The 21907-nt window shown below is 39.4% G+C and overlaps 1 protein-coding gene across 50 annotated transcripts in view; it reads right to left on the reverse strand.

The window, feature by feature from the left end:
* Nucleotides 1-15005: 15005 nt before the first annotated feature.
* The window catches only part of MIER1 (MIER1 transcriptional regulator), a 64724-nt gene continuing 57822 nt past the window's right edge, over nucleotides 15006-21907 (reverse strand). For all 50 annotated transcript variants that reach the window (XM_081490812.1, XM_081490769.1, XM_081490792.1 and 47 more), the window contains 2 exons: nucleotides 20567-20706; nucleotides 15006-18048 (listed from right to left, as the gene is read on the reverse strand). In XM_081490812.1, coding sequence (XP_081346938.1) covers nucleotides 17720-18048; nucleotides 20567-20706 — 469 coding nt within the window. In that variant the 3' untranslated portion in view covers nucleotides 15006-17719. The remainder of the gene's footprint in view (nucleotides 18049-20566; nucleotides 20707-21907) is intronic.

Consider the following 21907-nt stretch of genomic DNA (forward strand, 5'->3'; position numbering starts at 1 on the left):
CCCATGTATTAGAATTTCTTTCTAAGTGCCTTCAAAGACAGTCAAGAGCTGTAAGTCTGCCTGAATTTAAGAGGATGGCATCCCAATTACTTGGCTGAGACACAATAGAGAAAATGCTGTTTGCCAGTGTGATATTATGATTTATAATAAATATGTATTTGGTCTTTGTCCTTATTGCTGGCACACAGCTCCTAAAACCCGTGTAATTTTCTTTGTAAGAGCTACAGGAAAATCTTTTATTAGAGTATGTAGTTTTGTTTCCAGTTCATGAAATAGCTCCAGAGCCATAAAGGTGAAAAGAGTGTCTTTTGTTAGCATCTTTCAACCATTCCTAAGGTTATGTTAATGAGATGGCTTTTGGAAACTCCCTAAGGCTGGGAGCTGGTTGCCAGGGGAACCAACTGAGAGATTTATATTGGAACTTTCAGCCTCTATACATCTGCTCTCTCCAAGTGAAGAGAAGAGAGGATGGGGAGAGGAGCTGGAGGTTAAATCTATGGCCACTGATTTAGTCAATCATGTCAACATAATGAAGCCTACATAAAAGTCCATTAACTATGAGATCTGGACAGTTTCCAAGTTACTGAACATGCTTAGGTGTTGGGTGATGGTGCTCCTGGAACAGTGGGCAAGTTCTGCACTGCGCCCCACACACCTGGCCCTCGGCATCTCTTCCATCTGCTATTCCTGAGTTATATCTTTTTGTAATAAACCAGTAGTTTAGTAAGTAAACTGTTTTCCTGAGTTCTGTGAGCCACTCCCACAAATTAATCGAACCTGAGAAGAGTGTGATTTATAGCTATTTGGTCAGAAGCACAGGTGGCAATCTGGGTTTGTGATTTGTGTTGGAAATGAGTTGAAGGAACAGTCTTGTGGGACTCAGCCTTTTGCTGCAGGATCTGATGCTAACTACAGGTTCAGTGTCAGAACTGAATTGTAGCCCATGTAGCAGATTGGCTTGGTATGGGCAAAAACACACAACTGGTAATCAGAAATGTGAGTACAGCACAGAGAAGATGACCTGGGAGCAGTTTTTCCTTTACAGCCATACAGTACTTGGCATGCATAGCACATATGACTAAATATTCAGTGTCTTTGGTGTACTTGTGGTAAACTGAAAGGAAAGAAATGCATATAAAAATTGCCTTTAAAACATTTCATCTCCTTAATCAGGTGCTTAATACTCTGAATAACTTTATTAGGAAATAACCCCCAAATAAAACATGCTATTCAAGAAGCATTTATTGGTACTGGCAAAAACAGGTAGAAGTACATTAAAACATTAAAAAAAGAACTGTGGTAAAATATATAAAGTAAAATTTACTGTCTTAATGCTTTTGAAGTGTCCAGTTCAGGAGTAATACTGTATATTCACACTGTTCTACAGCCAGGCTTCAGAACCTTTTCCATCTTGTAAAACTGAAGTCCATAACCATTACAGAACTCATTTCCCACTGTCCCCTAGACCCCGGCAACTACCATTCTACTTTCTGCCTCTCTGAATTTGACTACTCTGGATAACTCATATAAGTAAAATCGTACAGTATCTGTCATTCTGTGACTGCCTTATTTCACTTAACATAATGTCATTGAGGGCACATGTCAGAATTTCTTTCCAAAGCTGAATAATTTTCCATTGTATGTATGTGCTAGCTTTTGTATATCTGTCCATCCACTGGTGGGCACTGGTTTCTTTAGCATGTGGCTATTGTGAATAAGAATTGCTAAACATGCCAAGCTGTCACTTTGAGTTGCTCTAACAAATGGCCATAGATGGCAAATAACAAACATTTATTTCTCACAGTTCTGAGGCTGGGATGTCCAAGATCAAAATGCCAGCAGATCTGGCAGCTGCTAAGAGCCCACTTCCTGGTTTGCAGATGTCCATCTTCTCATAGCCTTATATGGGAGACAGCAGAGAGAAAGCAAGCTGTCTTGATTCTTCTTAAAAGGACTCTTAATCTTGAGGGCTGCACCTTCATGATTTAGTTACCTAACAAAGACGACATCTGCAAATACTATCTTGTCAGGGATTGGGGTTTTGACAGATGAATTGGGGGCAGGGGATGGGACACAGAATCTATAGGAGTGGCTGTACAAATATGCTTTTGATTCTTCTTTGGAATTACTAGGTTATATAATAATTCTATTTTAAATTGTTTGAGGAATGGCTGTACTGTTTTCCATTGTGGCTGTGCCATTTTACGTTCCCACCAGTACTGCACAAAGATTCCAACTTCACATCCTTTGTCAACACTTGTTATTTTCTGTTTTATTGGTAGCCATCCTGCTTAGTGTGAGATGATATCATTTTATTGTGATTTGTATTTTCCTAACAACTAGTGAGCATTTTTTCATATGCTTGTTAGTCATGTAATATACTTTCTTTGGAGAAATGTCTATTCAAGTCCATTTTTTTTAAATTGGATTTTTTGGTTCTTGAATTGTAGAGATATTCTGCAGTTATAAAATATTCTGAATTTTAACTCCTTATCAAATACATTATCTGTAAATATTTCTCCCATTCAGTAGGTTGCCTTTTGATTCTTGTTGACTGGTGTCCTTTGACATAGTTTTAAATTTTGATGTAGTGCGATTTGTCTTTTTTTACTTAGGTTGACTATTCTTTTGGTGATTCTCATATCCAAGAGATAATTGCCAAGTCCATTGTTACGAAGCTTTTTCTCTATATTTTCTTCTAAGAGTTGTATAATTTTACATCTTAGGTCTATTTTTAGTTAGTTTTTGTATATGGTTCTACTTCCAACTCTTTTTTTTTTTTCAGCTTGACTATCCAGCTTTAAGAGACTGTCCCTAAGGCATTTGTTGTAATCAACTTTTAATATCTTCTCAGAATTTTTTCTTTCTAGTCTGTGAGATATGTGCTTTTTCACGCAACCCTTCCTCTACTGGTTTATCGTCTTGCTCAGCTTCCACTCACAGGGCCGTCAGTTACTGGGGAGCAGCGTGGAAGAGGTGCAGCCAAGATGGGCAGAGCACAGAATTGGGGCCTTGGTGTATCCACAGCAGGTGAGCAGAAACCAGGGCCCTTCAGGACTTCTTCCCTGCAGAAGAAGAAGGGACACACATCTTCTTCTGTCCATCCATCCATCTGTGCAGTAAGACTGAGCTCACTGGGACCAGCACCCAGCCTCTAGCAGAGGCCTGGCACAACTTTGTTTTACAGATGAAGCTCAGGGAGGTACTGCTGTGCACTGGAGTTGTGGAACCCACATTCCAGTACTGATCAGTCTTTGCTCTTCACCACCACACGAGATTCTTTTTGTTTTTAATTAATGAATTCAGGAAGCATCAGTTAGAATTGGGCATGGAACAACAGACTGGTTCCAAATCGTGAAAGGAGTATTTCACTTATATGCAGAGTTGCTGCTGCTGCTGCGTCACTTCAGTCGTGTCCGACTCTGTGCGACCCCATAGACGGCAGCCCACCAGGCTCTGCCGTCCCTGGGATTCTCCAGGCAAGAATACTGGAGTGGGTTGCCATTTCCTTCTCCAGTGCATGAAAGGGAAAAATGAAAGTGAAGTCGCTCAGTCGTGTCCGACTCTTAGCGACCCCATGGACTGTAGCCTACCAGGCTCCTCCATCCATGGGATTTTCCAGGCAAGAGTACTGGAGTGGGGTGCCATTGCCTTCTCCATATGCAGAGTACATCATGAGAAATGCTGAACTGGATGAAGCACAAGCTGGAATCAAGGTTGCTGGGAGAAATATCAATAACCTCAGACAGGCAGATGATGCCACACTTATGGCAGAAAGCGAAGAAGAACTAAAGAGCCTCTTGATGAAAGTGAAAGAGGAGAGTGAAAGTGTTGGCTTAAAACTCAGCACTGAGAAAACTAAGATCATGGCATCTGGTCCCATCACTTCATGGCGAATAGATGGGGAAACAATGGAAACAGTGACAGACTTTATTTTGGATGGCTCCAAAATCACTGCAGATGGTGACTGCAGCCATAAAATTAAAAGACGCTTGCTCCTTGGAAAAAAAGTTATGACCAACCTAGACAGCATATTAAAAAGCAGAGACATTACTTTGCCAACAAAGGTCTGTCTAGTCAAAGCTATGGTTTTTCCAGTAGTCATGTGTGGATGTGAGAGTTAAGCTATAAAGAAAGCTGAGTGCCGAAGAATTGATGCTTCTGAACTGTGGTGTTGGAGAAGACTCTTGAGAGTCCCTTGGACTGCAAGGAAATCCAACCAGTCCATCCTAAAGGAAATCAGTCCTGAATATTCACTGGAAGGACTGATGCTGAAGCTCCAATACTTTGACCACCTGATGTGAAGACCTGACTCATTGGAAAAGACCCTGATGCTGGGAAAGATTGAAGGTGGAAGGAGAAGGGAATGATAGAGGGTGAGATGGTTGGATAGTATCACCGACTCAATGGACATGAGTTTGAGTAAGCTCCTGGAGTTGGTGATGGCCAGGGAAGCCTGGTGTGCTGCAGTCCATGGGGTTGCAAAGAGTCGGACATGACTGAGCAACTGAACTGAACTGAACTGATTTATTTGTGTTGAGTCTTGGTTGCATCATGATCTTTCCTTGTCGTGTACGGCTCCCTAGTTTTGGGTCCCAGGCTCTGGAGTGTGCAGTTTCAGTACTTGGGGCTTAGTTGCCACGCCCCCCTCCCCCCCCCGCCCCCCGCCCCCCGCCGGGGGCCCCCCAGTGTTAGTTAGTTCCTGGACCAGGGGTCAAACCTGCATCCCCTCTGTTGCAAGGCAGATTCTTAACCACTGGACAACCAGGGAAGTTCTCAAACTAGATTCTTGTTTCTCCTAGTCTGCCTGTAATAAACTTGGTGGTACCTATCTCATCACCACCATATGCCTGCCTGTTAGTGGCATTCTTCATTCAGAGTTCATACACAGTGGGTTTAAAGCTGCTGAAGCTGGTGGCTGGTTCAATCTGAGAAGGCAAAGCAACCAGCCATGCTTTTCAGCTGTGCTGATGGTGCCCTCTTGTGGCAACAGCCGACATTGGGGGCTGTATGATAGTGAAGAAAGTGAAACTGTTAGTCGTTCAGTTGTGTCTGACTTTGCACCACTATGGACTGTAGCCCGCCAGGCTCCTCTGTCAGTGGAATTCTCCAGGCAAGAATACTGAAGTGGGTAACCATTCCCTTCTTCAGGGGCTCTTCCCCATCCAGGAAATAAACCCAGGTCTCCTGCATTGCAGGCAGATTCTTGCTGTCTGAGCCACTGTTTGCTTTGCAAGAAGGAAAAGCAGTATTACTTATTTATATTATGCCTACTATATGCTTTCATGGAGTTAAAACTTCTTATCGTGTGCTTTCATGTTACAGTATTGCTGTACAAATGGTACCTTAAGCAAGGCTGAGGGATTTGTCCCTCAGCTCATAAACTTAAGATCATGGCATCTGGTCCCATCACTTCATGGGAAATAGATGGGGAAACAGTGGAAACAGTGTCAGACTTTATTTTTTTGGGCTCCAAAATCACTGCTGATGGTGATTGCAGCCATGAAATTAAAAGACACTTACTCCTTGGAAGGAAGGTTATGGCCAACCTAGATAGCATATTTAAAAGCAGAGACATTACTTTGCCAACAAAAGTCCGTCTAGTCAAGGCTATGGTTTTTCCAGTGGTCATGTATGGATTTGAGAGTTGGACGGTGAAGAAAGCTGAGCGCCGCAGAATTGATGCTTTTGAACTGTGGTGTTGGAGAAGACTCTTGAGAGTCCCTTGGACTGCAAGGAGATCCAATCAATCCATCCTAAAAGAGATCAATCCTGGGTGTTCATTGGAAGGTCTGATGTTGAAGCTGAAACTCCAATACTTTGGCCACCTCATGCGAAGGGTTGACTCATTGGAAAAGACCTTGATGCTGGGTAGGATTGGGGGTGGGAAGAGAAGGGGACGACAGAGGATGAGATGGTTGGATGGCATCACCGACTCGATGGACATGGGTTTGGGTAGACTCTGGGAGTTGGTGATGGACAGAGAGGCCTGGCGTGCTGCGATTCATGGGGTCACAAAGAGTCGGACATGACTGAGCAACTGAACTGAACTGATAAACTTAAATCTGAACTTTTATTCCAAAGCCTATTTAAAGAATTACGGATAACATCCCTGTGTTAGGAGACTGCAGCAGGAGAGTTCGCCAGAGTGCCTCATCGTGTCTGCTTATCCTTCGGGTAGCTTATTTTTTTTTCAATGAATATTTTTGAGGACAATCTCTACAAATGATGACAGAATCATGAAATTATCTGAGCTATATGTAAGAAGCTATGGGAGGAAGAATGCCATCCTAACTGGGAATGGTAAGAAAATCTCTTGGGAGAAAGAGCATTTGAGCTGATTCTTAAAGGACAACTAGGATTCAACTGAGAAACGTACTGGAGGTACAGGCCTCCAACATTCCAGGGCCATTGTATCTGTTTCTGTCTGGAATGCATTCCACCCTCCCCCCATGTCTTTATAGCGCATGCCCCCATCTCTCTGGGCCTTCTTTGCCCAGTCTGTCTGAAGTGGTACCCCACCACACTCCCTGACCTCTTTCTATGCTTCACCTCCACAGCACTTGTCTCCTCTGATCAAATTTAAGCTCAGTGAAGGCAGAGATGTTGGTCTGTTTTGTTTGCTCTAATGTCCCTGGCACCTAGAACAGTGCTGGATATGTTTGTAGGGACACAATATTTCTTGAATGCATCCGATCAATAGCTACATTTACTGAGCACAGCAAGGCAGACACATGGCCTTTTCTTCATTTTAGGAAGATCATGCCAGCTGCAGTATTTGGATTGTATCCTGTAGACTGATGAATTCAAATCTTACAGGGGCCAGGCAGGTAAAAATTATGAATCTGAATAAACACAATCAACACAGATAATAGTTAGTGGTAGGGCTTGTGGTACCTACCTGCTTAAAGGCATTTAAATGAAAACAAAACAGATCTGCCAGCCAGGTTTGGCCCACTGGCTGCCAGTGTGCCTAAAGCAGGGAACTACTTTAGGTTAGATGAGGATGCTGTCACGGAAAGGGCAAAAAAGCAGGGGGATTTTACAGGTAAGTAGCTCAGCTAGAGAAGGGTGCACGGTCCTGGTGAGAAACTGTGGGGTCCTAGCGTGGCTGTGAAAGCATGGAAGAGAAACAGGATTTGCATTATTTTAGGAGGTAGAATTAGTAGGTGATGATGAAATTTGTTTCTATCTTTTGTTTATAAGTAAAACTGTGGTGAGTTGTTTATTTTTTTAAACCTAAATCTGGCTTCAGGAGACCAAACATGAACATTTTTAAGGTATTTATGTTAGGTTTCCAAGTGTTTTCCAAAAAGGTAAATTTGGTGAGTAGCAATGAAATGGAGTACTTGCACTATCCTCAGTAAAAATAAATGTACTGAGCATTTGCTGTGGGCACCTTACATATTGATAGATTTTAACTCTCTAAAATCATATTATTAAACTTATTTTAGAGGTGAGAAATCAGGCCCAGGAAGTTTACAGAATGTACACTTGCCTTCGTGTAAGGCCTACCTTTTGCTCTGAGTTCCTAGAGCTGCAGTACAGTTAATAAAGATTTGAGTGTGGAGGGAGTGTCAAGCTATTCCTTTAAATCAAATTAGATGAGTCCCCATCTTGCCACTTACCAGGAAATTCAATCTTAGCCCTTCTCGAAGGTTAGACAAGATTTGAGGGAGCTGTATGATGCCTGGAATATAGACGGGGCCCCTGTTTACCTTCAGCCCCTCGCGGTCAGTCCTTAGTGACTAACTCTAAGGTGTCCTTTGAAGGCAGGTGACAGCACAGATTCCAAACTTTGACACAGAGGTAGTTTCTCTTCCTGTTCCGATGCCTTGTGTGCAGCCTGTCCTGTCCCTGTGCAGCCATTCCTCTGATGTCTGGCTAGACCATGAGACTTACATTCCAGCTTTTCCCAGAGCCTATGGACCATATTCCCCACCCCCACCTCCTTCCCCCTCCACCAATTTGGGGACTTTCTTCTTTTGGAACTGACTTGTGAGAAATAGTCTCGGAGAAAATGTTGTTAGTGAACAACATGTGCTTTTTACCTCACAACACACTGCTTTCCTGAAAGCAAGGCAAAGATTTGACTTGGAAAAATAGTGGACAAAATCCTAATGATTGGAAAGGTGGTCTTTGACCTTCTCAAGGTGGCTTAGTTTCCCATTTTGTAGGTTGGGGAAAACAATGTTGTGACTTTGATTTATGAATATTTATCCTGGTGCATGTAGTGGCCATCACTCAATATGGTACACGGTATTATTTGTAATAGTGTTGTTTCAGCCGCCTACTGACCCTTCATCTGTGACCAGCACGTGCTCCTTTGGAAGGAATGGCTCTCCCCCAACCGTCCTAGCCAAATGAGTCCAAAAGGGGCTACCACCTTAGGAGGTGCCTGAAAGGTGGCTGATAGTACTTCACTTCCCTGGCCGGAGGGACTGATTAGCTGAGGGTTGAGCCCATGGTCCTAGCCAAGAATACATAAACTATTAAGTGTTGTGAAGGAAGAGAACAGAGGCATCTGATCTTATCTAAGCTCAGTCTGAGGCTGTTGAACTTTGAAGCTGTCATTTCCCCATTTTAGGCCTTATGTGTTCCCTTCCATAAAATTTGAGGGCTGAGTGGGAGGTTCCAGTCGCTAAATCGTTGCTGACTCTTTGGGCTCTGGCAGGTTCCTTTCACCCAGCTGCTGCTTCATTTATAGGCTTCTTGTTGGCTCTGCAGAAGGCCCAGTGTACAGCGTTCTGTTGGAGCTGTTGTACCTAGCAAAGCACACCGTGCTAGTTTACTCTTGGCTTCCTGATTACCTGCCTCTTGGCCCATTATATAGCAAAATAAAGGAAATTGGAATCAAACTGTTAAGTGACTGCTACCAAATTTGAAGCCACTACAAGTTTGTAATTCTGCAATTCACATTGCTCTGAAAACCATTTTTTTTTTTCTTGAGTTCATTGCCAGACTCATTTGGCAATGATATTTGACCTGACATTTGTATGAATATGAATACGTTTTTTAAAAGTCAACTTTTAAAAAAATAATTTTATTTGGCTGTGCAGGGTCTTTGTTGGTGCATGGGCTTTCTCTAGTTGTGGTGCATACTTCTCATTGCAGTGGCATCTTTAGTTGCACAGCATAGGCTCTAGGGCATGCAGGCTTCAGCAGCTGTGGCACGCGGGCTCAGGAGTTGTGGCTCCCGGGCTCTAGAGCACAGGCTCAGTAGTTGTGGCACACAGGCTGTGTTGCTCCGTGGCATGTGAGATCTTCGCAGATCAGGGATTGAACCCATGTCTTCTGCATTGGCAGGTGGATTTTTTACCACTGAGCCACCAGGGAAGCCATGAACACATTTTATTGTGGACATTAAGTGGTTCTATACTCTGCTATGGATCTCTTATAATATATATATATTACCTCCCTAAAATCTGAAAAATTAGGGCTACAGGGATTTTGGATAAGGGATTATAAACCTGTGCAACTACTGAGTATCTGATAGTTTCTGGGGATAAACATTCCCCATGTGTGATTTTATAATCTCTGTGATATCACTGTGGGTATTGTGCTTTACAGATGGGCAGTTTTACTGTTTTCTTTAGCATAAGATTGCGAGTGAGTGAAGTCACTCAGTCATATCCGACTCTTTGTGACCCCATGGACTGTAGCTTGCCAGGCTCCTCTGTCCATGGTGTTCTCCAGGCAAGAATACTGGAGTGGGTTACCATTTCCTCCTCCAGGGAATCTTCCCGACCCAGGGACTGAACCTGGATCTCTCTCATTGCAGGCAGACTCTTTACCGTCTGAGCCACCAGGGAAGCTTTAAGATTACAAAGTAATGGCCAAATCAAGAGGAGAAATCTTGAAATATGGCTGAATTTGGATGAGTAGAATGCAAAGAGGTGGCATGGTGTAAAAAATGCTGTTTGAACAGGAAGATTCTAAGCACAGTTGACGTTTGAATAATGGAGCTATTAGAGATGCTTACCCCAACCCTGAACAGTTGAAAACCTGAGTGCTGCTATGTCTGCCTCAAAAACAAAGGAATTAGTAAATGATTCACCCAAAGGCAGGAAGCTGAGTCAGTTTGGATACGATCAGGACTCAAACCCTAGTCTTTTTCATTCCATGTATTGTGATCTCTAATCAAATACAAATTTTTCTCCACACTTAAAGATCTGCAAAATGAAAATACAGATACTCTATTTATTGGAAAAAGATATCCTCATATAAGAGGACCCATACAGTTCAAATCTGTGTTAATGGTCAACTGTGCATATTTTAGACTATCTCTTGGTGGAAATGAGGTACAGTATGAGGTATAAACAGAAATAAGGAAATAACAAGGCCAGGCACTGTGGGGCTTTCAGCTATTTGTTGGTCTGAAAAGAAATATTTAGAAGTACTGATTAAAAACATTAATGAAGCTCCAAGCCATCAGGTTAAGTGCATTGCTTTCACCATTGGCCTATGGGATATACCTTGTAAATGCTTTGTTCAGTTGCTAAATCTTTTCTGATTCTGTGACCCCATGGACTGCAGCACGCCAGGTTCCTGTCTTCCACTATCTCCGAGTTTGCTCAAACTCATGTCCATTGAGTCAGTGATGGATATAAACTGACCCTGCTTCAGAAACATTGTTTTTAATTGTAAGTTGACTTTTCAACAGGATATTTAATCTAAAACTAAAGAGCATAAAAAGGGCTGTGATATTGCTAGTATCAAGCCACAAATAATGACTTGGGTTCTCTGTGGAGCCCAGACTGTGATGCAGGCTAGCTGTAACCAGCCATTCATGTTGAATGTTTCTTCTACTCACCCATGTAGCCCCCCTACCCTTTTCCCCACACCCACCCCTCATCAACAGACTTTAGGGAGAGGGAGAACGTTAAGGTATGTGTGCTAAGTTGCTTCAGTCATGTCCGACTCTTTGCAACGCTATGGACTGTAGCATGCCAGGCTCCTCTGTCCATGGGATTCTTCAGGCAAGAAGACTGGAGTGGGTGGCCATGCCCTCCTCTAGGGGATCTTCCTGACCCAGGGATTGAACCCACATCTCTTGTGTCTTCTTACATTGGCAGGAGGGCTCTTTACCACTAGCATCACCTGGGAAGCCCTTATGTTGAGGTATAGAGTTAACAAAAGCAATGGGAGATGCTGTTTTCATAATTTTAACTAGAAACTTTTTGAGGAAATAAAAATTTCAAAATTGTTGCAGTCAGAGCTAAAACAAAGCCCCAAGGAAAGTGGTAGTGTCTTTACCAGTAATGGCATTAACTGATGGGAATGTCTGAATGAAAATGCACCTTCACAAATGAAGAAGGGGGGGCTGTTAATACAAAGTACAATTTAGGATTTATCCCCAAAGGTACAGGGAAATCGAGTGGGGAAATCTCCCAAGAGTCTAGTCGGTTGGGCCTGGCCCTTTTAAAAGCACATGGGAAAAGTGGTTATTATAAGTAACTGGAAAAGCAGCTTAATGTGCCCAGTGAGCAAATATTTGAGTTATCTGTAAGGCAAGAGGCACTGTGGTTGGATTTGGGTATATGGTGAAGAAAACAGACATGGCCCTCTTTCACAAGACTTATGATTAGGAGGGGATAACCCTACAAAATAAAAATGGCACCTGTGACAAGCGCTACATAGAAGACTTAAGTTTTTAAGACCATAATAACCCCAGCACTTAGAAATAACTATTAATTTTTGGCAATTGACCTTCATTGATTTTCCTAACCAAATATTTATATGAAACATACCCCTTTAACAAAAGCAGGAACATCCTGCTCTTTTCACTTAAAGGTGTGACACAGGATTGTGGCACGTAAGATAGCTAAGTGAGCTGTTCCGCACTTTTAGGCTATTATTAATAGCATTAGCCGCTTATGAAATTTGTGGACACAGCCCAATTGTCTTTAGAGTGTGTTTTTAAAATGCAGATGCCTGCCTACTGAACAATGGAGGCAGATGAAAACGGCAATGCAGTGACAAGGCCACAAGGGAAAGCAGTTAATGAAGCAGGTAATTCAGGGTGTTTGAAAAGCTCAGAACCACCAGCCAACCAAATAAACTTCCACTGTCTACAGCTATGTGTTCAGAGGGGATTAATGGAGTATTCATACTCAGGATGACTGGCACCTCTTTAGCTTGTAGCTGGAGCTGGTTTCTCACGTTCACTCAGCTAAAGCATCCTAGTGACAGGAGACCAAGGGCAAGTTCTCTCCCTAAACCTAGATTTCCTGGTCAGAAATTTGAAGTGGCTCTGATGCCATTCTACTTGATCTCTTTCGGTTCTAAAAGAAACTACCACAATTCAGGGTCCAGATCTCTTTTTCTCTTTAAGACGCTTAAGCTTTTTATACTCTTAATTTAATCGTCTTTCAGAGAAAAGGAGGAAGATCATTTAAAACTTACTGAACTCACTCTATAAACACTTCCTAGTTGGTGTGCAGAAAGACACGTTCAGCCAACTCTACAGTCAACCATAAGTGTTAGTGATGATAATAGCAAAAAGTGGAATTTTAATCAGGCTAAATGTGCACTAGCCTTCACCTCTCAAACTTCAGGAGATCAAGAATCTCCTCACCTTATAGTAGTGCTCCCCGGAAAGTGAATGACAACAGGGAGTGAGTCCTGAATAAGCGACAGCTGTTATAATCAGCCCGGCAGGAAATGGTAAAAACAAAAGCCTTCTTATGGGACTCGACACATTTATGTTGCTTGTTGTTCAGTAGTTAAGTCATGTTCAGCTCTTTGTGACCCCATGGACTGCAGTGTATCAGGCTCCCCATGCCTTCACTGTCTCCCAGAATTTGCTCAAATTCATATTCATTGATTGAGTGATGCTATCCATCTCATCCTCTGCTGCCCTTCTCCTTACCATCAATCTTTGCAGCATCTGGGTCCTTTCCAGTGAGTTGGCTCTTTGCATCAGGTGGCCAAAGTATTGACACTTCAGTTTCAGCATCAGTCCTTCCAATGAATAGTCAGTTTCCCATATCCTGAATAGTCAGAATTCCCATTTAGGATGGACTGGTTTGATCTCCTTGCAGTCCAAGGGAGTCTCAAGAGTCTTCTCCAGCACCACAATTTGAAGGCATCAGTTCTTTGGCACTCAGCGTTCTTTATGAACCAACTTTCATATCCATACATGACTACTGGAAAAATCATAGCTTTGACGATATGGACCTTTGTCAGCGAAGTGACACCTCTGCTTTTTAATACACTGTCTAGATTTGTCATAGCTTTTCTTCCAAGGAACAAGTGTTTTTTTAATTTCATGGCTGCAGTAACCATCTACAGTGATTTTGTAGCCCAAGAAAAGAAAATTTATCACTGTTTCTACTTTTTCCCTTTTTATTTGCTTTGAAGTGATGGGACCGGATGCTATGATCTTAGTTTTCTGAATGCTGAGTTTTAAGCTGGCTTTCTCACTCTTCACCCTCATCAAGAGGTTGTTTAGTTCCTCTTATAGTTGCCTAATTTCTAACAAATACAATAAGTTCAAGGAAAATCTTACTTAGCCAGAATAATGGGCAAACAGTCGTTAGCTCTTTATTCCCCTGAGCTCATGCCTACTCTTCCTTTTCTTGTGCCCTCCTTGGACTCAGCATACACTTCCACTGTTGCACTCATCTAATGCCTTGAGGAGAACATGCTACAGCTCTGAAGCCGTAAGTTAAGCACAGTAGCCGGCACAAGTACAGGCCCAAATGTTTGTTGAATATTGCATATGGAAACATGACAAGAACTTGTCACCATTGACTTTTAAACGTGAAGGTTTTACCATCAATTTAGACCAAGGAGAATTAGAAGTTCAACCTCAGTTTATATGGCAATTCCTCAATGTTCTTCACAGAATAAGTAGACTTTAAATGCACATTCAAGTTCACTTCTTAGAACAAGCAAAATGATATTTTAAGTACAGTTGACCTTTGTACAACACAGAGGCTGGGGTGCTGACCCTCCACCCAGTTGAAACTCTGTGTAATTTATGGTCTGCCCTCTGTATAGTATTCCTCTTGTCATCAATGTCTCACACCCACAGATTCAACCAAACATGGATCATGTGGTATTTACTACTGAAAAAAATCTGCATGTAAATGGACCCATGCAGTTCAAACCTGTGTAGTTCAAGGGTCAACTGTATATTACATATTCTAAAAAAGTCACAGGAGCTAGTATAAAAACAAGATAAAAAATAATCATGTTTGGTAAAGGAAAAACCCATACAGATGTCAGATGTCAAAGATGCCACCACAATGCTAAGGGTAAAAAAGAAATGTTATGGATAATTGGTATTAGAAGACAGAGATTAGTGCAGATATTTAAATACATAAAATCAGTCCATAATGTGGGGCAGGTAAGATTGTGCAAAGGATAAACCTGATTATTAAACAGCAGAGTTGATTTTATGATAAAAAAAGTTTAATCAGTAAACTTATATGATATAGGAAGGTCATTTTTAGGGAGAGATTTATATGGTTTTCCTCACTGGCACTTTGCATAAATATGGATTATAGTTAGAAAAACCTTTATTTCTGATTTGGTATTTAGCAGTGATATAGAGCTGGTTACACACCCCTAGGGTCATCAGCACACATCGTCTGGAAAATTCATCGGCCTCCACTTTTCAAAATGCCCACTCTTAATTTTCCGTTGAGAGTAAAGTGAAATTTTTTTGCAAAACTGTATGTGATATAAATTATACTGTAAAGAAGGAAACAAAGTGTTTTTAATTAAGTAGTTCCGAGAAAGAGAAACAGGTGACTAGAGGTCCACAGACCTAAGGATCTCTCTGGAGGACAAAAAAGACAAAAATACATCATGTGTCCATTTACCCATGAGGTAAAAGGGATCAGAAGCCACTGAAACACTATTTCACCCTCTTGTCTAGGAGCTGAAAGAACAGAAATTGTATACATTCACAATGTAAACTATGCATCATTCACACTTAAAATCTCTAACACCTACTCAATCTACTAAGAATCATTCACAAAGCATTAGTAGGCAAATATGTTTAAAAAAATATTTTAATAAGCATATTCAGAATGGCAGACAGGGAACAGGGGAAAGGAATTATTTTACAGTGCAAAATTATTATGCATAAATTTAAAAACATTAATCCATAATTTTAAATGCCTATTTAAATATTATTTCAAATACATTTTAAAGCTCAACAGATTTGTTTCGTTGAACTGAGTTGCAAATTTTGAACTCTATTTGAAAACACATCATAAAACAGAATACCATTCCAAATGAAGATAGTGCTTTGCTGAGGGGTAGGTATGGGGTTAGGGAGACTAACTATTAACAAAGGCTTCTTTTCCCAATGCAGTTTGTCAAGAGTTATGAAATGTACTAAATCTTAAGCAAATTAAATTCATGATATTACTAAAATTTTTTAAAGTAGTGCAATGACTTATCAAGTTATAGTGGCTGAATTATAAAGAACAACGTACTGTGTGAAATACCTGTATAAACATAAAATACAATTAAATATTTCTCTATGAAAAGCTGAGCATTATATATTATAATAGTGGAATGTTTTTCATTAGGCAGACTTTAAAAAGATTAAGAAAAGTAAAATTTCCTAACATGTATACAACATGTGCCGTATTTGCAAACATGCCTGAGAATTTATTTAAAATGTTCCTGTAATATCAGTTTGCAAGAACTTCACAAACCTGCTAACAAAATGCATCTTTTAAAAAAGGCGAAAATGGCATCTCTAATATTGCAACAACTTAAAAAAAGTACATCATCACTATTTCTATAGTCCATCTTTGAAAAAGAGCTAGGATACTTTGGATTCATATAATAAAATTTGATTTAGAAAATGGATTGTGACCATCTGCTAAAGCTGCCATTCTGGATAAATTAATGTTCTAGGTAAAACAAAAACAACAAAAGGCTCACGCTTCTCACCACATTCACCCAAAACTTTGATTTACTTGGATCTATATGTAATAACAGTGAATCTACATCATGTGAAGTCAAGTGTTGTAAAGTGGCTTTTAACACTGTTTGGGGGAAAAAAGTTGTTCACATTGGTGGAGGGAAGCAGTCTGAACATAGGTTAATAGTAATACTTCATGGAGGATAAGGCCTAAACCATAATTTCTCAGTGCAAACCTCTACTCAATTGCATTAAGACAGTTGAGCCATTAAAAACAAGACCACAGAAGATATATTCTAAAAAGGCATTGGCTCTTTGATGGCTGAAAATGAATTGCTAGAAGTATTTGGGGGTATGTCTGTGTGATAAACAAGAGTAGTTAATAATCTTTTATAAAAGTTTGGATATAGGTTGGTCTATCAGCTGTATAAAACTATTTTTAAAACAAGAATTTTGCACTAAAAATAAAATGGCACTCTTGCAAGGTGATGCGAATCAGTTCAGTTCAGTTGCTCAGTCGTGTCCAACTCTTTGTGAATGGATGATCCTATTTGTAATCACACAGAGCAATGGTTACTGAATAGCTTATTTTCACTTTAGAAATGCACTATCAAATATGAAAAGCTGGATTGTAATTGGAAATCTAATTATCTGGTGATCTATTATCACCAGATAAGTTTATCACTTTTTCCTCATAAAATCAGTATCGTTGCCTGCCAACTCCTTGTGTGTGCCAATATCTAAGTATCACTTGACCTTTTCCCCTGTTTATTTAATGCAAAAATGGGAAATTTTATAAAGCATATAAAAATAACTGAATGGGATTCTGGTCAGCATGATACATTTAAGCACTTGAAGTCAACATTAAACTTCTGTTTTGCTTCAAAAATAATTTTGAAAATTATAGCAAATACAAAACAAACTATGTGATCTAAGTATCATGCTTAATTTCAGTTCTCAAACTATTTGTCCTTAAGTAAAAACTTGAAAAAACAAATGTTCACAATCCTTTATGAATGCTTTTACCACCTGGATAAGAAACATGACTCAGTTACTACACAAACACTTAAAAATTCATTAGAAAAACCTTAGCAAAATAAAATGAAAGCTGACAGACTCAGAATATCAATTCCTCTCATAAAAGTTTACCAACTGTACAAGTTAAGAAAATTATACAAGCTTTTGTGTTAAGAAAGGACAGCTCAGTCAAGACATATGTACTGTAAAAATCTTTCAAAGGCTACAAAGAATCTGGAAAAATACAGAATGTATTTCTTAAGCCCAGATAAGAATATGGAAAGACATCATTGATGTCAACAATTTTACATATACAAACCTGACTTGGTTTATTTTTAAACTTCTATATATAAAAAAATCATGCTAGCATAACTTTCAGGATTCATAAGGGTTTCCTTAATAATGATACTCAATTTGTATGGAGAGAAAAATGTCTGTTACAAAAGACATTTCAACAAACTCAGAAAAATTGGTGTTAATCAGAAATTTGAACTTGTTTTTTTTCTTCTCTGCCATCAAACTAAGCAAAAAGTACCTTGCAGTGAAATTTTAGGATTAATACATCAAATGAGAAGGTACAGATGTATCGGTAGTTCATTCAAATTTACTAAACTATGTGTTATTTCCTTAAAAGGGCCTTTACAATTTTAAAGTAAAAAATCTGCAAAAGGCAGAATTATGAAATCTTAATTACTAAAGTTAGGACTTAATTCAAATTTTAACCAACTGCTTCAAGGAAATCAACTTTTTAAGGTAACCCATCAACCCTGAAAATTTTAGTCACACCAGAATTTACTCCCAAGAAAGTAAAGTTTAGTCATCTGTGTTCTCAAGTTCTTCAAATTTTCCATGTGAGATTGTGTCTTGGAAAAACTCAGAACCACCTGGACTTTCTTTTCCATTGCTGTTTACCCTTCGCCTTTTGGCAGGTCTCTCACTTTTTTCATCAAAATCATTTTCATTTCTTGCAGTCATATGGGCGATTTTTGGGTCAGTGGTTAGGTTATCTGTTTCGTAACCATTGGTATCCATATCTGTGTGAAGTGGTTTCTTACTTCCACCTGTTGGTCCATTAACATGTAATCCTTCAACTTTCACTTCTTCTTTGTTTAATGTTTCACCTGGTCCATTAGATGACACCCCTAAGTTGGAAGAGATATGAAAGAAACTGCTAATATTATAAAGCTAAATTCATAAATTATTATAAAAGTGCTATAAACAGCTGTAAAATAACTTTTTATCAGGGAAGTAAGGTATCAAATATGTGTGTGTGTGTGTGTATAAATATATATAGCTTGAATTCTGGCTTTATTTACTTTAGTAGCTGTGTGACCTTAGGCAAATTATTTATACTCTCTTGTACCTTAGTCTGATCACACACATACAATGAGGCTAATAACAAATTTATAAGGTTGCTGTGAAGATTAAGCTAATAAATGTAAAAAATTAAGAACAGGATTTGGTATGTATTAATAGCATGCTGGTATTACATGGCAACAAATAAGCAATGGATCCACCAGCAGTCTAAATAAGCTGAGTTGAAGCAAAGATATTCATAAATTATTCAGGTTTAGCAGTTTGTAACTTTCTAAAACAATGAAAAAATTATATTCTTTCTATAGAAGCTTGAGTTTTCTAAGTGCCATATAAAAGCAAGATGACATGACTTTTTCATTCTTAACATTAATATGTCATAATGTTAAATTAATGCCTGCACTATACAAGCATACACTTGAAAATGCGAAAGGCAAACACAAATTCCTTCCTAATAGATTGAGAAAAGAAACAGCAGTAATTAATAACATAATAAAAGGTCGTGTTACGGTTGACTGCAAAATGAAAGACAAATTTTGTGAATGTTTAATGTAAAATACAGAAATGTGCTACTGGAGAAAATGAAAATTTAATTATCTGAAAAATATTCACTATAAAGAATGAGCCTCAAAGATACATTTTGGTCAAAGAAAGTATTCTATTTTCTCAACTCAAAAATGCACTCAAACCATGAATGCTTATGGGATTATGCACCAAATGATATAAAAGGAGTGATTCTGCCATAGTAAGCACAAGAAGCTAGGTTAAACGATCATTAGGTAAAAAATCACTATTAGATTTCAAGACACTAATTAAAGCCCCTTACAAAAAAAGACAATTGGGTTGGAAAGGTCTTCCTTTCCTTGAAAAGCCTGGAAATCTTAATTATATTGCATGTGAATGGCTTCTGGGAGGAGTAATGTGTAAGTAACTTATGAACACTCTTCCTAGGCTAACTGCATGTTATCATCAAATGGTTAAAAAGATTCAACCAACTGCCTATCAAACACACACACAAAAAAATTCCAGAAAGTTCCAAAAGGCAAAAACTTGAATTTACTTTGTGCTGGCAATTACTTAAACAGTGTTTACATTTTCTTAGGTATTATAAATACTCTAGAGATTATTCCTTAAGTATTTTGATAGGCACTTGGTTGAATGGGCAGATGTGGAACCTGCAGATGCAGAGGGCTGACTGTATTACCAACCGTCTGCCTCCCGGAGTTTTCACCCTAGTCCCAAGGTCAATCTCACCTGCTTATTTGACTTTAGGATGGTTGTGACTGGCATTAGAAATCATGTCAATGAACCTGAATGTTTTTGAATCAGGAAATGGCTGCTGAGCCCTAATATTTGTTTGGCTTGTTCTTAGAGGGCAAGTAATGAGGGAATGGAAAGGGATCATTAAATGAAAAATTATATTCACCACAGTATATTAAATGCCAGTGTGAGAGCACAGATCAGAAGAAAAGGTCAAACTGTTCAATGTTCCTCTTCTAGTTTCTGTATGGGGGAAAGGATTAGCTCTCCATTGGCCCTCTCCTAAAGCTGTTACATCAGAATGCAGGTGGGCAGAGCTTTTCTCTAATTTACTAGTTTCCTATTAAAGAGGATCAGAAAAGATTTATTACTTTCTGCTTAGAGATGGTCTTACTTAAGACTATTTTAATTAAAGTTGAAATCAAGAAAATTCTGACCAGGCCTTACTGATCCTCGGTCCACTGTATATTTTAAACAAGAACCTATCCGAATCTCAAATATGTGTTTCTCTGCTTCTTTTTCATGGGCATAAAAATGAATGTTTCCGTACAATATTAATGCACAGGCTGACACATCTGTTTTATCTTTTTTTATCTTTCTAGGTTATTATGCTATCAAGGAGAAAAAATATTTAAAAGGTGCCCATGTTATCTGCTTTTTTCCATTTATATGCTTAAAGTGGTTTCCTGCTAAACTGTTACAAGCACTCGAAGTATTTCATAAGTATCTGTGTACTTCTGATGTGAAATGGCTGGAGTTCTGGTCTAAGACTTAACAAATAATACTTATATCTAGACATTCCAACCTGATAAGAAAATAGATGCTATTTTCTTAAAAGAAATGGTCACTGTTGATGGTTTACTTTATTAAATGTACTTTTTAGTGATATCAATGGGAATTCTTTCCAATTAACTTGTACATATTCTGTGTTAGTATATATGCACCCTGATATTACATTTCATCTGGCATTTATGCCTTTAGGTCTGCTTTGGGGGTTGAACAGACACTGAAACAGAATTTCCCAGGCTACTGAAGGAAAAGTGCCCATCATTATGAAGAAATACAAGTGTTTCTCTGCTTGCTTACCATTCTGATTACTATTACTTATAGTGCCATCTTCTTTCTCAGACTGGCTGTTGCTACTGTTTGAGGCAGTTGGGGGAGGAGATGGTGCTCTACTGGAAGCAGCACTTTCACTTTCATCTAGAAGACGATCCATGTAATCCCTTAAAATTGAGGGAAACAATAATTATTTTCTTATATTAAAAACAGCTGAAAATTAAAACTGAGGTTAAATTTACAAGGCTTTATTAGCAAGTATACCCTAATTTTCTCTCACATTCATTCCAGTGCGAACATCTAAACGGAAAGCTCCTTTTGGTTAAATGTCTGTAGGAAAACGTGTGAGGGCTTTATACTAGCAAATGTTACAGACCTACAGGCAGTTTTAAAACTTTAGAAATTGTAGGCATGTGATCAGAGTGGCCCAATTAAAATCAGAAAGGCTATAAATGAAGAGGGATGATGTCAATCACAAGGAGTACAAAAGCATTTCTGAACACAGATTGGAATTGTAAAACTTATAAAGATTATTTTATGACTATGGCAATATCTGAAAGACAAACTAGGACCTAATAATGAAATACCTTCCTGAAACTTCCTGTTACCTTCTGTATCACCCTTCTGTTAGAGCTGAACTATAATAAGCTCGCAAATTTCCTGGGCTTATCTGCTACCTTTGTCTGCCTGTATATCATCAGAGGTGAGTTTACGTCTTCCCTAAGTCATTTTTGAGCTCAATGGCATGGGATGATATTTGTGGTAAGTGACACTGGGTTGAGGTTAGATCTGAACTAAATACCTCTCTCTTTCAGGTTTAGTGTCTTCAGTTATACTGCTACTGCTAAGTCACCTCAGTTGTGTCCGACTCTGTGCGACCCCATAGATGGCAGCCTAGCAGGCTCTGCCGTCCCTGGGATTCTCCAGGCAAGAACACTGGAGTGGGTTGCCATTTCCTTCTCCAATGCATGAAAGTGAAAAGTGAAAGTGAAGTCGCTCAGTCATGTCTGCCTCTTAGCGACCCCATGGACTGCAGCCTACCAGGCTCCTCCATCCATGGGATTGTCTAAGGCAAGAGTACCCGAGTGGGGTGCCACTGCCTTCTCCTTCAGTTATAAAATGTAACTAAAATGTAAGCATTACATGACCTATGTACTAGGCTGTTGTATAGGATATGTGTAGCAAAGTGTTTTATCAATTATGAAGTGCTACTGAGTCACTAGAATAAAGGTCAGCAAACTAAGGCCTGTGGGCTGGCGATCTATTTCTGTGGATAATACGTTACTGAATACACTCATATCCATTCATTTACATAGTGTCTATGAACACTTTTACACACCAACAGCAGACCTAAGTAGTTTCAAGAGA

Source organism: Giraffa tippelskirchi, chromosome 5 (assembly GCF_054371585.1).
Source record: "Giraffa tippelskirchi isolate mGirTip1 chromosome 5, T2T-mGirTip1v1.2.pri, whole genome shotgun sequence".
NCBI lineage: Eukaryota > Metazoa > Chordata > Mammalia > Artiodactyla > Giraffidae > Giraffa > Giraffa tippelskirchi.